The 18,569-nt window shown below is 39.4% G+C and overlaps 1 protein-coding gene across 1 annotated transcript; it reads right to left on the reverse strand.

Moving 5' to 3' along the window:
• Window positions 1-12,180: 12,180 nt before the first annotated feature.
• On the reverse strand, window positions 12,181-13,128 carry LOC139153956 (olfactory receptor 6F1-like). Its single transcript, XM_070728382.1, has one exon. It carries the CDS (start codon window positions 13,126-13,128, stop codon window positions 12,181-12,183), a length of 948 nt encoding a protein of 315 aa, XP_070584483.1.
• Between the last annotated feature and the right edge of the window lie 5,441 nt (window positions 13,129-18,569).

Below are 18,569 nucleotides of genomic sequence, written 5' to 3' on the forward strand. Positions count from 1 at the left end.
TATTCATACTATACATAAACGATTTTGCGATTGCATCACTAGCAATTGCATTCTCTTTGCAGATGATTTCAAACTATTTAATACCACCGACAATGCTGCTACCCTTCAAAAAGACCTTGACCATGTAGCAGAATGGTCTAAAACCTGGCAACTTCAAATCTCCACCACTAAATGCTCTGTCTTACACATTGGTAAAAAGAATCAGAATACTAAATATAAACTTGGAGGAATTGAACTTATTGATAACCCTCAATCTGTCAAAGATCTTGGAGTATTCATATCCAATGACCTAAGTCCTAGAGCCCACTGCAACAGCATTGCCAAAAAGGCTTTAAGAGTTGTTAACCTAATCCTTTGCAGCTTCTTCTCTGGTAATTTTGAACTGCTAACAAGAGCTTACAAAACATTTGTCAGACCAATTCTAGAATACAGCTCACCTGTATGGAACCCACATTGCATATATGACATCAACACAATTGAGAGAATCCAGAAATATTTCACAAGAAGAGTCCTTCATTCCTCTTCTCACAACAAAATACCTTACTCCACCAGACTTGAAATTCTTGGTTTAGACAACTTACAACTCTGTCATCTTCATTACGACTTAATTATAGTTCATAAAATCATATACCAAAATGTCCTCCTGTTAACAACTACTTCACCTTCAACCGCAACAACACACAAGCACGAAATCGATTATAAACTAATTGTCAACCTTTCCAAACTTGACTGCAAAAATTACAACTACAGCAACAGAGTAATCAACGCCTGGAATGCAGTACCTGATTCTGTGGTTTCTACTCCTAACCCCAAAACTTTTAACCTTAGACTATCTACAATTGACCTTTCCCCCTTTCTAAGTGGTCTGTAAGAGGCATGCATAAGTGCACCATTGTGCCTACCTTCCCTGTCCTATTGTCTTCTTTTGTGACTTTTTATCATTACCTATCTAATGTTTTATTTGTACAAATTACCACTCTATAATTGTTTGACGCAATAAATAAATAAAATAAATACTTCATCATAGTGCACATTTTTTAAGTGTGAAAAAACTTGTGCCATTAACCTCATTTTATATTGCACCTCATTACTGGGCAGTAGTTTTTTCTGTCCTACTGTTCCCATTTATTCATACTCATTTCTTATATATACTTATATGTGAATATGTTATGTTAATGCTTTCTCATACATGCTTGAAAGTAGTAGGTTCTAAAACCCATTGCTACTGCTTCATGAGCATGCTCGTGCATGTGCACAATGCTTCTGTTCATGCACATCCCAGGTGGGTGAGTGGGGCGTCCTACTGATTTACAGAACTGGGCCAAACCAGGAGCAATCCACTGCTGATGCTTGACAAACAAGCAAAACTAACCTAACCTAACCTAAACTAAACTAACCTAAACTAACCTAAACTAAACTAAACTAAACTAAACCTATTAACTGATGCACTTAGGATTCCATCTAAGTATCTAAAAGTTTTGGGAATCTGAATGGGAAGGAACAAATTTCTGCTAAATTCTAATAAGGATAAATGTTGTGGATTTTAGATTGTTGTTATGCCAGGGATTTTTCCAGCTTTAGATTTTGAGGAATTCGCACTCCACCTGCCCCTTTGAATTAATGGAATGTGTTTTACCTAAGTCTTTGTTTTAAGAAGACTTGGAAGGTACAACTTATTTAAAGTGCATTGCAGATACATGGGCATGCTTGAATATACACTATCAATTTTTAAAGTGCATTAACTTATGTTCTATGCATAGTCTCTCGGAGCAAACACACCAACTCACAAGTCCGTTATTTCATGGTAAAATCATACTCTTTATTGAGAAAAGCAACACACATTGAAAGCAGACTTGAATGCCAATGAAAAGGGAGTTATTTATCTTTCTGGAGTCATCAACAAAGTCTGGGAAAAGCACCAACTCACCATTCTCCTCCAGTAGAGAATGTTTTTAATGAGGCAGGAATCATGGTTTTGAAGCCTTTTTAAAGCACACCCCACTCTAAAACTTCTTCCATTGAATGGCGTTGAAACCATACATATAATTACCCCAAATCCTTTACTTTTATAGTGCCTGGAAGTAACATCACACCTCTTTGAGTGTATGAATTACTGTGCAATTCATCTTACCTTATCAGCAATTTTCTCTACTGAGGATCTATCCACGGATTATTCACTGTAATGTCTTCCTCCTCTTCTGAATTGGATCATACACCCCTTGTCATATCAGCCCTCTCTAGTACTTCCTCGGGTTTGCTCTGGTCATTTTCTCCCTCACTCTTGCTCACTGCATCAGCTGGCAACCCCCCTGGCCCAGGGTATCTAGAGGGGCCTGGCTCATCCTCCTCAGAATCTGACATGACCTGAGGTGGACAAGGAGCACTCATAACAATTTCTAGTAATTTATGGGTACAATTCAAATTGTTATTGCTATTGCTATTGCTGTTGCTGTTGCTGTTGTTGTTGTTGTTGTTGTTGTTTGTATGTTTCAAAACGCAGGCTTGAGTTATTAGTAGAATCACTTATCATGTTTTAGCTCTGCTTGCCCTGATGCATTTTTCAGCATTGATATTATGATGTCCAGAAATGTGTTTCTCTGCCATGGTGCCTACCTTGTAGAACAACTTGTTTATGAAGATTTGGTTGGCTCCAATATTACTGCTCCTTTTCATTGTCTGAAAATTTTCTATTTTCTTCAGTTTTGGGTCACAGAACACTTCTCTAGGAATCATGGTAGTATATTGATTAGTAGTGTCTTGCTTGTCTCTTGGTTTTTCTGTTTAGGAAGTGAATGTGCACTTAACTGATTTCTATGCTGCCCATAGTTGTGAATTGAAAGCCTCTAAGATGAATGCATGAATGAATGAATGAATTGGAAAATATATGGAATCGGTGATTTAAAGAACAAGAACATAATATTAGGTCTCAAAATATATGGGTAATTAGATGTGCTCATTGATTTATTGATTGATTAAGATTATCTAATTCTAATATCATGTTATTGCACTTGTATTGTTATGCCCTGAAATGTTTGAAAATGGATGATGAGTACATCCTTAAAAAATTATAGGACAATTCTGAGAGAATGATGGGACATATTTAATTATGAATGATCACAAAACTAATCCTAATATTTTATAAAGTTAATATATTAGTAGGGTGGAACAAAAACAGCATAGGAATTTGAGAGGAACTGGCACCAGCAATTCTTCCAATTCCTGTGCGCAAAATTAAATAATTATTCTAAGCAATTGTATTTGAAGGACTAAAAGAGGCAACCACCAAGGAAATAAAAATTGCTTCAGCACTGTCAATTCAATTTCATTATTTTCATATGCCAAGGTTCAATGAAAGAATTGATAGCTCTTTATTCCCAGGATATGGTTACATTTTGAAACTAGGAAACATAATTACACAAACACATATACAATATATCAGTTTCTATCTTTCAGGAAATGTTAAAAAAACACTAAACTGTATAAATTTAACCAGAGGGTAGTTGGGGAGCCCTTACAGAGTAGTGCCGAGGATTTTAACACGTTTTTCGCTGATAAAATCACTCAGATCCGGGCGGACCTCGACTCCAATTGGAAAACAGAGTCAGCTGACAACGAGTCAGTCGAGGTGACTGGGGCCCGTATTTGTCCACCTGTCTGGGAAGAGTTTGATCTGGCGACACTTGATGAAGTGGACAAGGCCATTGGAGCTGTGAGTTCCGCCACCTGTTTACTGGATCCGTGTCCCTCCTGGCTGGTTTCGGCCAGCAGGGAGGTGACACGGAGCTGGGTCCAGGAGATTGTCAACGCTTCCTTGGGGAGGGGATCCTTTCCATCATCCTATAAAGAGGCGCTCGTGCGCCCCCTCCTCAAGAAGCCTTCCCTGGACCCAGCCATGCTCAATAACTATCGTCCAGTCTCCAACCTTCCCTTTATGGGGAAGGTTGTCAAGAAGGTGGTGGCACTCCAGCTCCAACGGTCCTTGGAAGAAGCCGATTATCTAGGTCCCCAGCAGTCGGGTTTCAGGCCCGGTTACAGCACGGAAACTGCTTTGGTCGCGTTGATGGATGATCTCTGGCGGGCCCGGGACAGGGGTTTATCCTCTGTCCTGGTGCTTCTTGACCTCTCAGCGGCTTTCGATACCATCGACCATGGTATCCTTCTGCACTGGCTGGAGGGGTTGGGGGTGGGAGGCACTGTTCTCCAGTGGTTCTCCTCCTACCTCTCCGGTCGGTCGCAGTCGGTGTTAGTGGGGGGCCAGAGGTCGACCCCGAGGTCTGTCCCTTGGGGGTGCCTCAGGGGTCGATCCTCTCCCCCCTGCTATTTAATATCTACATGAAACCGCTGGGTGAGATCATTCAAGAGCATGGGGTGAGGTACCATCAGTACGCTGATGATACCCATATTTACATCTCCACCCCTTGTCCAGTCAACGAAGCAGTGGAAGTGATGTGTCGGTGTCTGGAGGCTGTTGGGGCCTGGATGGGTGTCAACAGACTCAAACTCAACCCAGATAAGACAGAGTGGCTGTGGGTTTTGCCTCCCAAGGACAATTCCATCTGTCCTTCCATTACCCTGGGGGGGGGGAAATTATTGACCCCCTCGGAGAGAGTCCGCAACTTGGGCATCCTCCTCGATCCACAGCTCACATTAGAGAACCATCTTTCAGCTGTGGCGAGGGGGGCGTTTGCCCAGGTTCACCTGGTGCACCAGTTGCGGCCCTATTTGGACCGGGACTCACTGCTCACAGTCACTCATGCCCTCATCACCTCGATGTTCGACTACTGTAATGCTCTCTACATGGGGCTACCTTTGAAAAATGTTCGGAAACTCCAGATCGTGCAGAATGCAGCTGCGAGAGCAGTCATGGGCTTACCTAGGTATGCCCATATTTCACCAACACTCCGCAGTCTGCATTGGTTGTCAATTTCCGGTCACAATTCAAAGTGTTGGTTATGACCTTTAAAGCCCTTCATGGCACTGGACCAGAATATCTCCGAGACCGCCTGCTGCCACACGAATCCCAGCGACCGATTAGGTCCCACAGAGTGGGCCTTCTCCGGGTCCCGTCAACTAAACAATGTCGGTTGGCGGGCCCCAGGGGAAGAGCTTTCTCTGTGGCGGCCCCGACCCTCTGGAACCAACTCCCCCTGGAGATTAGAACCGCCCCTACTCTCCTTGCCTTCCGTAAGCTCCTTAAGACCCACCTTTGTCGTCAGGCATGGGGGAACTGAGACATCTCCCCCGGGCACATACAATTTATGAATGGTATGTCTGGATGTATGTTTGTTTAGAAAATGGGGTTTTTAAAAATATTTTTAAACAGTAATTTAGATTTGTTGTACATTGTTTTTTCACTTTGTTGTGAGCCGTCCCGAGTCTGCGGAGAGGGGCGGCATACAAATCTAAATAATAAATAAAATAATAAATAGTTTTACATATGAACATCCTTTGTAGCTATTTCTATAACCACCATTGATTGGCTAATCTAGCTGTGGGAGAACTAAACTGCTGTCAGTGGCTAGCAGGCTTCTCTCAGCCTGCTGGCAGTCTTTATTAGTTCTAACTAATAGACAATAAAGATGCTGACCTGTTCCTGTGACTTGCCCCTTCCATTATGTGTAAATATAACAAATAGTTTTAAGTGTATGTATTCGGTCTTTCCCATATTGGAAAATTCCAAAAGTTTCAAAACCAGCTATAGAAAACTTAGTTTAGCTAATAATCAATTCAAATTTCACAAATCGCTTGTAATGCATAATTGAATTAGAAACCAGGAAAATATATTTAAAATTGATGATGAACTGGTGATGAAATACGAAATCCAGCATAGTGATCTCGTTTGCTGTGTTGTATTGACATAATAATAATAATAATAATAATAATAATAATAATAATAATATGCGAAAGGATCTCAGCGGACATTTGAAAACCATCACAATTGACAAAATCTCCATCTGTCAATTGCAAAAGGCTGCTTTACTGGGATCGGCAAACATAATTTGCCGCTACATCACGCAGTCCTAGGTGCTTGGGAAGCACCCGACTGGTGATGAAATACGAAATCCAGCATAGTGATCTCGTTTGCTGTGTTGTATTGACATAATAATAATAATAATATTAATAATAATAATAACAACAACAACAACAGTAATAATTATACAGAAGCTGCTTCATACCAATCAATGTGATCACTGCCTGTCTAGACCAGAGATCTTCAAACATGGCAACCTTAATAATAATAATAATAATAATAATAATAATAATAATAACAACAACAACAACAACAACAACAACAACAACAACAACAACAACCACAGAGTTGGAAGGGACCTTAGAGGGGCTTAGGCAGGAAACCCTACACTACTTCAGACAGATGGTTATCCAGAATCTTCTTAAAAACTTCCAATGTTGGATCATTCACAACTTCTGGAGGCAACTGTTCCACTGATTAATTGTCCTAACTGTCTGGAAATTTCTCCTTAGTTCTAAGTTACATCTCTCCTTGTTCAGCTTCAATTCATTGCTTCTTGTTCTACCCTCAGGTGCTTTGGAGAATAGGTTGATTCCTTCTTCTTTGTGACAACCCCTGAGATATTGGAACACTGCTATCATGTCTTTTCTAGTCATTATTTTCATTAAACTAGCCATGCCCAGTTCCTGCAACTGTTTTTCATATGTTTTTTTTTTCTACTTGGCAATTTTAAGACTTATGGACTTCAACTCCCAGAATTCTCCAGCCAAAATAACTGACTGCATAATTCTGGGAATTGAAATCCACAAATCTTAAAGTTGCCAAGTTTGGGGACTCCAGTCTAGACCATTCATTGTTATTTGCTGAAGAAGCAGAAATAGGCAGAAGACAGTTATACATTGATTCCTATTTTTTTATTGACTCAACTTTAATATTGAGGAAAATTTTCCCAAATTGTTTAAATGTCATAGAGGAGGCTATTCCTCCCCCCAAAAAACAATGGATTTGTATTACTGGCAGCAGTTGTTAATGTTGAGAAAGAGAAGTAGCATTTTATATCTGTATATTCACACATACAGAGAAGTGCATCTGATTGTGCTCAATAGAATATGCATCTGAGCAGATGTACATAACATTCTGCTGTTAAAAATACAGATGCATGAAGAAATTATTTTATTTATTGTCATTCTCCACTTGAATTAATTCTGGGCAGTGTGTATTATAGATTGAAAAAAATAGAATCTTTTAAAAGAGAAATATGAATAGGATGGTCCAATTTGCTTCTACAAAAGGACTGCAATTTATTGAAATTCTATCTTGATAATAAAGGTATGAATGAGATATAGACTGAGTTTCCAAACAGCGAAAATGTGCTTTGGATTAATGCCTTTTTCAGTACTACACTGGTAACAATGGAATAACCATAATCACTAAAGAAGTTTAAATTCTAATACGGAAGTCCATTGCTGTGGATGTAAATGCAATATATCATCACGCCAAAATTATTGAATTGAACTGCAGAGGATAAATTATTTTTCTGTTTTTCCTCTTCGTACAATTGTTTAGAATCCTAATGATTCACCTTTCCACAGTAGACAGGTTACCAGTATGTTGAAGCCAAACTAATTTGGAAGATAGGTGGAAAAAAGATAAATTAGGAATTCAAATATTGAACAAAATTGTCAGGAATTGCCCATTTGAGAATTATGCTTGCTTTAGAAAAAATATAAGTGGAAATTCTCTGTTAAATTAATTACAGCTGATAAGAAACTATAAAACACAAGAAGAGAACATCTGGAAAAAAAGTTACATGGAAAAATATTATTATTAAGTTTATCTTACCTTCACACAAAATCTTTGATATATTTTTAGCAGTAAGACTTCCTAATGGTATCCTTTTTCTAATGATACCCAGATTTTCTAAGTGAATTTTTCAATAATCCATGAAATAATCAATATATATATTGCATACTGATTTGCAGTTTATCTTTCTTCTATTTGCAGAACATTAAATCTTCTTATCATTTTATTAACAAATGGAAAGCAGAAGTATCCAGAGAATTGGAGTCTTTTATCAAACTGGATTTTAGGACATTGATTAAAATTATTTTAAAAAACATTCATGTCATGGCTAATTTAATCCCAGTGGACAGATGTTTCTATTGGCACTTTATAACAATCTAACTGAATTTTTAAGGAGGATAATTACACAGAGAAAACAATTTTGCTTGCTCCATAACATTTTGAGAAAAGTGAAGCAATATAAAGTATGATTTCCATAGCAAACTGGAACTTCCTGATTCAAGTTTGAAATAAATAGGACTGGATTAAGACTAAATTTTTGGGGTCACCGTTCCCCGTAAGCTGTGTGCGTGCGTGCGCACGTGCCCCAAAATACCCCTTGCGCACCCTTTTCAATGGGCGCGCGCTCCCCATCCCCCTGCCAGCCCGCGGGGGGGTAGGGAGGTGCGGAAGTAGGAGGAAAGGGAGCCGCGGCCGCCCCTGCCTCCCCATGGTGCCTCCAGCCAAACGCGCCCCTGGCTTCTCAGCCTTGCCCGCCTGATCTGCCCCCTCTCCTCCTCTGCCGCCTCCTGCCTAGGGGCGCGACTTTCCCCGAGGCGGTGGCGGCTGCGGGACGAAAGCGCTGCCAGCCAGCCAGAGGGCTGTGAGAGAGGGCTTTCTCCGCAGGCTTCGGGAATTCCCGCCCCACTCCTCTCGCAGCCCCTTCACTGGGAGCGCTTTCGTCCCAGACTTCCAGCAAGAGGGCTGCAGTAGATGCAGTAGATGTTCCCAAAGTGCTCGGAGAAAGCGCTCTCGCAGCCCTCTCGCCATCGGTGCCTCCATTCCGGAGCTCCGCCTCACAGCTGATCACCCTGCTGTCGCCCCACGGCTACTGCCCAATGCCGCTGCTGAGAGAAAGAGAGAAAAGGGGGAGAGAGAGAGACAGCAAGAGAGAGAAGAGAAAGAAAGCAATAAAGAGAGAGAAAGAAAACAAGAGAGAAAGAGAGAGAGATGAAAGGGGAGAGAGAGATAGCAAGAGAGAAAAGAGAAAGAAAGCAATAGAGATAGAAAGAAAGAGTGAAAGAGAAAGAAAGCAAGAGAGAGAGAGAGAGAGCAAGAGGGGGAGAGAGAAAGAGAGAAATGACTCTTGATTTAAAGCATATGCTAAAAAGCACCCAAATAATAACAGAGAAAAAAACCCCCAGCCGTTTGTGTGTGTGTGTGTGTGTGTGTGTGTGTGTGTGTGAACTCTTGAACCATTTCCAATAGCTCACCTCTCACACACACAAGGGGGGAGAAGACAGGGATGGAAAAAGAAAAGATAATAATAGTAATTGATTTTGGTTTTGTTCTATTATTAATTTCTTTTAATAAAAAAAGAAGGGAACTTTTTTCTTATTTATTTATTTATCTATTTATTTATTTATTTATTTATTTATTTTTCTATGCTGCCCAGTCCCAATGGGACTGTCGCTCAGACACTATACTTTTCCGCCCACACCGAAAAAAAATTAGAGGGAACATTGCTTGGGGTCTTATAACTGCAGAGGTATCTTCAAAAATATTTCAACTGGTGCAGTCAAAGCAAGTCTCCTCAGTCCAAGACTTCACTGATTTAATTGTTGGTTTTGTAGTTTTAAGTCTTTACCTACTAGGAGGTACAAGGTGAATCATGCAATACCCCACAGCTGCTTGTGATAAAGACCGATAAACATCTTTTAGTGTTGTATAGCAATGGTCTAAAGTATTCTTGCCTCTAGTGGGACAATTGACACGCTGAAAGTATTTTGGTAGCTCTTTCCTTAAGTTTGTCTTATTTACATCTCCAAAAATAATGGCAATCATGAAACATGAGGATAAATTTTTGACTTACTGATAGACTGGTTAAAAAAAAAGTTTTATTAGTAAGATTGACTACATGTTCAGCATCATTCAGTGTTGCTGATCAATTAGCTAGCCTGGGTCAGATCTGGGTTTTCCTCATATTGGTATTTTTTCAGAAGTAGGGTGATTTCATTTTACACCTCTGATGTGTGCTGGCCTGCATGAATCTGTACTATCAATCCTTAATTGACACATATTTATCTTGCCATCATTGCTATTCAATAACAACGACAAGGAATAATTAGATAATACTGAAGTTGGATATGCTGTAAAGGAGAAAACCAGTCTTTATCTTTCATTCCCAAACTGTATCAGAAACTCCATATGAATTCATAGAAAATTTTAAAAAATAAATTATTTATACATTTTTTTAAAAAAAAAATTAGAAGCAAAGCTTTGATCAGAAGTGGGGGGAAAAGCAAATATTTTATGGGAATTGGCAATTTAATATCTGGTGTATCCAAAATGCTGGCAGAAGACAATTTTAGATGTTTATCATCTAAATACATAAAATTGCTAATTTCCATTTGGAAGCTCCGAGTGTGCAGATTTCTCCGTGAATATTCATACCACGTTCTTGAAATGTCAGTCATGCTTTAGTTGAAACTTCAGAGACTTCTCTTTTAACTTAGAAGTGTTCAGTGTTATTTAATCAGCTAACCTGAGGGGTGGAGCTGAAAGACCAATATTTGTAGTTTACCTTACCTGATCTCTTATATTAGAGAAATGCTGGAAGAAATAGCAGAGATGGGAAGTCCATCATTGGGACAAATATTGTTCCATTTTGTAAAACGATGATTGCAGAAATCCTCATATCATCATCATAATTATATTTTTAGCCATTGCCTAATTATATTCACTGCAGGATAAAGGCTTCTTCTGTATGTTTCTAACCAATGTTGTCTGTGCTTTCTTTTTCCAATTGAGCCTACAATACTTGCTGATGTCAATGATCCATCCTGTTTTAAGTCTCTTCTGTGGATGCTTTTGATGAAGTGGGATACATTCTATGACTGCCTTGATCCACCTGCTATCAGTTCTTCTTGCTATGTGACTAATCAATTTCCCTTCCAGTTCTTTGACCTTCTTGAAGATATTGTATGCTTTTGTTTGTTCTCTAATCCATGTGCAGGTTTTTCTATCTTGTCTTGTAATGTAGTGCAGAAGCATCAGAAGTCTTTCTTTCTCTTCCCCAAACTCCTCCAGAAATGAGTCTTTGTGAGACTTCCCCCCTTCCCCCTCTGCAGGATTCTGCAAGGCTTATTGTGCCATTGTATGCATGAATGGGAGCACCACTGCGAGCTTCATACTACCAGCAGAGCTGCCAACCTGCCCTTTGCTTAGCCACTTACCCCTTTTATTGAAGGTGGGGTGTGAGAGAAGTGAGACATGTGGAATGATACATGGATCATTCCCCTCCCTCACCAGGAATGGTAGGGCACCCTGCCCCTCTGTTAGCCACCCACTCTCTTTATTGAGGGGGGTGGTAGGTGAGGTGGGATGGGAAAGGGGAGAAAAGGTATTTTCAATTCCTGGGCCAACAAACTTTCCTTAGCTGTTTCTCTGCCTTTCAGCCTCAGCTGCCAAAACATGTTGATTTTCTGGGGAGAAAAACTTGCCCCACCCATCATCATCCAGGTGCCCTTGCTTCCTCCAAGGCTTTCTTTGTCTACTGGTATTTGATTTCCAGCTCTGTCGCATTTCATGCCATTGTGTGCACAGAGATAAGTTTATGGAACTACCATAAAAAAACCCTTCTAGCAAGAAATTGGAATTAATTGATTGAATTATTTTTATCTACTCCTTTTTATAATCTAATGATAGAAATATTAAATAATTCTGTTTTGCCTCAATATTTTCATAAAATAATCTTAGGGGAGTACCCGACAGATCAGCATTTGTAGTTTAGCATTTGTAGTACACCTGGACAGGGTCATTGTGGGCCAAATTTTCCATTGTTTAAAACAATGGTAACAGAAATTTTTATAAAAACATGTGGATGCTAAATGAATTACATTTCAACTAAGCAGTATTTTGTGCTGTGGGATAGGTTTTTTTCTTGAACTGTTTCTTTACCATTTTTCAAAACAAGGTAATTAGCTTTCTTTCTGAGATGAGTTTGTTAGATAGGAAATATACACAGGAATCTGATATTCAAAAGAGAAGAATAATCCCGTTTCTTTTTTTATTTCACATGGTTTTCATGTGACTCAAAACATATTTTAATGAGAGATGTGGAGAGGAAAAATAAAAATGTTAACATGTACTCTTCTATAAATAATTTGATTTATTCTGGTAATCCTGAAAACTGCAACAATTCAAATTCAAAATTTATCACTGTGAAATACATTCCTCAAAATATCTCTAACTTCTCTGTTTCTTAATGTATAGATGAAAGGATTCAGCAGTGGGACTACAATAAGGCTAAAGATGCTTACAACTTTGGTTTTCTCTAAAGAGGTCTGTTTAGAAGGTTTGACAAAAAGGAATATGGCGGAGCCATACCAAATGATCACAACGGCAAGGTGAGAAGAACATGTGGAAAAAGCTTTTTGTCGACCTTTGGTGGAAGGGATGCGCAAGATTGTGGAAATAATGTATATATAGGAAAGAAAGGTCATCATACAGGAGCCTACAATGACAAAAATAGCTATGAAAAAAGCTGTTATCTCAATAAACTGAGTATCTGTACAGGAGAGTATGATCCAGGAATCAAGATTACAATAGAAATTATTGATCACATTGGGCCCACAGAAAGATACTGTTGTAACTAGGTAGGCAGGTATACAAATAACAAGGAAACCCCCCAACCAACATCCACAGGCCAACTTACAAGATAGGCTAATATTCATGATAGTACTGTAATGCAAAGGATAACATATGGCCAAATATCTGTCATAAGCCATTGTAGCTATCAGAAAATGTTCAGTGCATCCAAAAGAAAAAATGAAATACATCTGTAGAACACAGCCAGAGAAAGAGATACTTCTGTTTCTCTCCAAAAAAATTGCAAAGATCTTGGGGATAGAGGCTGTTGTGTACCATATTTCCAAGAAAGAAAGGTTGCAAAGAAAGAAATACATAGGTGTATGGAGGTGTTGATATGTTATTACAAGAAGCATGATAGAGAAATTCCCTAAAATAGTGAGAATGTACATGGTAAAAAATAGAATTAAGATGAAAAACTGAAGATGTGGTGAGCCTGGAAAACCAAGAAGAATGAATTCTGTCACTCTTGTGCTATTTAGCTGTCCTTGGTTGAACAATTCCATGTGTCTTGTTTCGGCTGTGAAGGAGAAGTTACAAAATTAATACACAGAGTCTATACCTATTTATATTGCACTGTAGCATCCCCAATATCAGTTCATTTACAATATTACAATTTGTTCCTCTTCAAATTTTCAATTTTTAATATTTCATGATTTACATTAGTGACTTTTTTACTGTTATGTGTAAATGACAAAATAATTCATACCAGTGAAACTAAGCTGGCATTAGTAGTGTTAAGACATATTTAATCATAAAGTGATATTAGTATTACTTTTTAAAACCTGAGTATGACCCCACATGGAATACTGCATCCAGTTTTGATCACCACATTACAAAAATAAATATGTACTTGCAATTAAATTTGTTATTCCAGTAGACTTGAAATTTTAGGGCTGGATAACCTTGAACTTTGCTGTCTACATTTTGACCTAAGCTTAGTACACAAGATCATCTACCTTAAAGTCCAATCACAATCACACTAGCACTATCAATAGATAAAAACAAAATATATTCTGCACTAATCTTGATTGCAGAAAACACAATTTCTGCAATAGAGTAAATATCTGGAATACTTTACCTAACCCTGTGGTTATATTCTCTAACCGCCATACCTTTTACCTTAAACTGTCTACCATGGACCTTACATGTTTTTAAAGATGTCCCTAAGAGGGTGTACATAAGCACATCTGCATGCCTACAGTCCTTCCCTACTGTATCCATGTGTATGAGTTTATGACTATGTTTTGCTTCTTTATATCTATTTATTCGTGCCATTTTTTCATGCATCCTGTTTCCTTGTAAACGTTGACAAATAAATAAATAAATAAATAAATAAATAAATATATAAAATAGGGTTTTGAGACTTTGGAAAAAATGTAGAGAACAGCAAGTAATACAAAATATAATGGGTGGAAACTAATCAAGGAGACAAGAATTTAGGAGAAACTTTACAGCAAGAATGATTAATCAGTGGAAGAACTAGCTTTCAGAAGTTGTCAGTGCTTCTTGAATGGAGGTCTTTAGGAAGAAACTGTAGAGCCACTTTTCTGAAATGGTTTAGAGCTGTGATGGCAAACCTATGGCATGCATGCTACAGGTAGCATGCAAGCCATATCAAAGGACATGTGAGGTGTTGCCTTGTGTCAGCTCCAGGGCACAAGCGTGTGTTGGCCAGCTGATTTTCAGACTTTAGAAAGGCCATTTCGCCCTACAAACACTTCAGGGATGCTTTCCTGAAGCCCTGAAGGCAACCCCTCTCCCAACAGACAAACTGTAAGTTCAGAAAAGCACACTTTCAGTTTGTCCATTGGGTAATTCTTATTTTCACCTCCAGGCAGTGGTGGGTTCCTACCGGTGCAATCCAGAGTGCTGCACTGGTAGGAATCCACTGATGATGCAATTTTTGGTGATCTTTCACCAGGGTATACATATCGGTAGAAACCCTCCTGCCCACCCTAGTCTTAATGCTGACCTTTATTCTTCATCCAAAGCAGAGATGAGAAGCTCTTTCTCAGGAGATGCTAGAAGAAGAAAAAAAGAACCGAAAATTGCATAATCAGCCCAGTTTCTAATTCTGTGGCTCTCTGGACCACACCGGTAGGAGCCCACCATTGCCTCTGGGGCATCAGAAAGGCCTGCATGGGGGGTAGGCATACATGGGGGGGGAGGGAAGGGAGTAGGTACATGCCCACGTTTGGCACATAAATCAAAAAAGGTTCTCCATCACTGGTATAGGGTCTCCTGAACAGGGGATTGGACTATAACAGCCCTACCAGCTCTACTCTAATTGATTGATTGATTGATCTAACATCTTTTTAAATAAATATAAATACATATAAAAATAAATATATATAAATATTTTCTTTTGAAAAAAATAAAAGTATGATTTTTAGATGTGATGTTTCTTTTTTAAGCAAAAAAAAAAGTTAAATGTGTAATTTTGACTCCACAAACCTTTAAAAGCACTTTCCTGAAAATGGACAACTGCAGCTATGACTTTCATCATGGATCGTGACTTTTATTTTATTTTATTTTTAGCATCAAAGGTTTTCTTTGTAAAAAAAGTTTTGTAGTTTGTTTTTGGTAGCAATGATTTGAGAAAAGAATGAAGGAAGGGAGTAGTGGAGTTTACTGGAGTTTATTCAGCTCAATAAAATGGATGTGATTGTTCTAATGTAGTGTAGATTTCAGAAATAATTAGGGAGGGTAACCAAGCACTGAATCCTTAATAATATTTTGAATAAAAGCTATTGAGCAAAATATGAACTAAATATTTTTTTATTCTACATTTCATGATTTATTTTCTAACTACTTTACATGTTTCACTCTCCTGCAGTTTATATTCTTAATTTAATTTGTTTCAGAATAGTAAAAAAATTGGCCATGAATTGCTTATTAATGTGATATGGATAGGAAATACTTTTCTTGTTTAAAAAGAAAATCAATTACAGATATATAAAGTATTCATTTTCTTTGAATAAACTTCCATTGGTGAAAAACAATATTTAGAAAAAGGAGAAGAGATAAATTCATCTCAGAATAGATTTCAAAGATTTAATTATATTTACCAAATAATCTCTTTGAACTGATGCAAAAATAATGCACAATAAATTTCTAGTTATCCATTCATCCATTTTTTAATTTGTTTACTATGCAGACACTCAGGTTTCTGATTACTTTGTTATATTTAGGAAAAAACTGGAAAAATTATTTCTTATTACTTCTACTTACCAAGTCTAATGACAAGTATGACATGCTGAGATATAAAGTATCAAATAAAGTATATTTATATTATCATAACCAAACCTTCCCTTGGGATTTAATCTGTATAGCAATTAGACCTCATGTGAAAACACTTTCCCATCTATTAAGATCCCCACCTCCATTTCTCAAAAGGAAAGTAAGCTATAGTGGTGATGTATACCATTGGGAGACCTGAAAGAACAGATTGGGGTAGCTTATCATGAAGAAAGTTTATTTATCTGTTTGCTAACAATAAAAAAATAATAATGGCAATTGAAGAATTAATTCATTTGAGGGGGGGAGGGAAAAACATTATGGGAGACAGGGTTTAGGTAATAAAGTTCATGGATGTACATATACTGTAAATGAGGGTATTCTAAAATAATCCTTAATTGTCCTTGGATAATTGAATTATCCTTATTATTGAGGAGCAAGGCAGCTAAGACAAGGCTGTTCCAGATATAAGACTATTGTAGAGCTATATGGAATCTCATCCACAAGAAGAGACAGTTTGGATGAGGAGGTAATAATCAGAAGTTAAAATGAGCATTGGCACTCACCTGATATTCCCCTTCTTCTAGAATGGAGCTAGCCTCCAGGAATGGAAAGACACTGCCCTTTAGCCAATTAGGACCCAGTCAGAAGTATAAAAGCACCTCTGTACCATCACTCCACCATCTTTTGACAAGGGATTGTGCATAGATCAACTCAGTTCTACCAAACTCCACTCATGACTCTCCAGTTACTATCCAGGGAGGGACTTGGAGGCTAGCTCCACCCTACGAGAAGGGGCATATCAGGTGAGTACCAATGCCCATTCTCCACAGTGGGTGGAGCTAGCCTCTAAGAACGGGACATACCAAAGCCTATTGTCCGCTGGGAGGGTCAATGGATACTGGATGGAACTACCTTGACCTGAACCACCTGATCCAAAACACACTGGCCAGAGTATGCCTCTTTTGTGGCAAAAGCATCCAGTCTGTAGTTGCAGACAAATGGTGACAGCAAGGACCAGGTGATCGCATGGCAAATCTCATCAATGGAAGCCAGGGCAGACCAGGTGGCAGAGGTAGCTGCGCTGTGGGTAGAATGGGTTGTTACAGCAGACAGTCTTGGGAGGGAGAGACAGTCATAAGCCAAGCAGATAACCGACCAGAGCCAGTGATCAATTGTGACAGAGGAGGCCTCACAACCCAGAGAGGCCTGTTGAAAGGATACAAAGAGGGTCTCAGATATACTGAAATAGGAGGTAGGCTAAACATAAATATCTAGGGCCAGGTGCACGTCCAACAGGTGCCATCGTGCTTACATGTCTCAGTATAGAGACAAGTAAAAACTGGGCAACACAATTTGCTGAAGCCCTGTGGCAAAGGGAGTTTACCTTCAAAGTAAAGGTGGGATCAAGCTGAAAGACCATCCTATTTTGGTGGAATACGCAAAGATCCCCACACAAGGACAAGGCAGTGAGGTCTGAAATTCATCAAGCCAAGATCACGGCAATGAGAAAAACTACCTTATATGTAAGATGACATAAGAATGAAGTGGCCAATGGCTCAAAGGAGCCCCCCCCCCCATCATGGACTATAGAATCCTGGATTAGCATGCACAGAAGCCAAATTTTACACTGGCACGTGTGCACATGCACCCAGACACACACATTCATATGCCAGTCACTGGGAGTGCACTGGTTGCACTGATAACAGGGAGCTCTTCACTGCCCAGCATGGGTGCTCTTTGGTTTTCCCCTTATTGCCACGGTCAGCCATCGTGTAGGAGAAGCAGCTATCAGGTAAAGCCTCTGCATGCCTTTTGTTGTTGTTGTTTCTTTGTTTTAAGGCCTTGGAGACAGCTAAATGTGCCTAGCCTCCTGTACTGAAGGGGCCGGCAGTGACACAATCATGTGACACAATCCAACAGCTGGCAGTTGCTGGGCTGCGCGGATGTGTCACAGGGCACTCGGCAAGTCAGGACCAATTGGAGTCAGTGATGATGTCAGCCAATCAAGTAAATTGTGAAATGGTCATTGGTGCCAAGCACTGGAATCGGCAGGCCTGACTAATCCCCCGACACAGTAGACAACAGCCTTGAGGGCCAGATAGAGAGTCAAATGTTCGGGGTTTGCCTGCCTGTATTTTTACAGTAGAATCAATTAGTAGCCAACAAGGTGTGAGGCCAGGTACAGGTACACAGGCTTCAGCTGGAGGGAGAGGCTCAGTGGCCACTCAAGTGTGAGGCTTCTGTGGCTTCAGCTCTAGAAGTTGAATTAATTAAATAAATAAATAATAAATAAATGGATCAAGACAAAGAAGTAGTCCTCTCTCCCTATTGCTTCTCAGAGTGGAGTAGGCCTACAACCCGATCTGGTGCTGATAGAGGCCAAAATGCAGCCAGGTGAGCGGTTATGGGCCTTCCAATGCATATCCATATTTCACCATCACTCCACGGACTGCATTGGTTGCTGATTAGTTTCTGGACACAATTCAAAGTGTTGGTTATGATCTACAAAGCCCTACATGACATTGGGCCAGATTACCTCTGAGACCACCTTCTGCCACATAAATCCCAGTGCCCGGTCAGGTTCCACAGAGTTGGCCTTCTCTGGGTCCTGTCAACCAGACAATGTCATTTGATGGAGTCTAGGGGAAGACCCTTATCTGTTGGGGGCCTGGCCCTCTGGAATCAGCTCCCCCCAGAGATTCGC

The sequence above is a fragment of the Erythrolamprus reginae genome, chromosome Z (assembly GCF_031021105.1).
Source record: "Erythrolamprus reginae isolate rEryReg1 chromosome Z, rEryReg1.hap1, whole genome shotgun sequence".
Taxonomy (NCBI): Eukaryota; Metazoa; Chordata; class Lepidosauria; order Squamata; family Dipsadidae; genus Erythrolamprus; species Erythrolamprus reginae.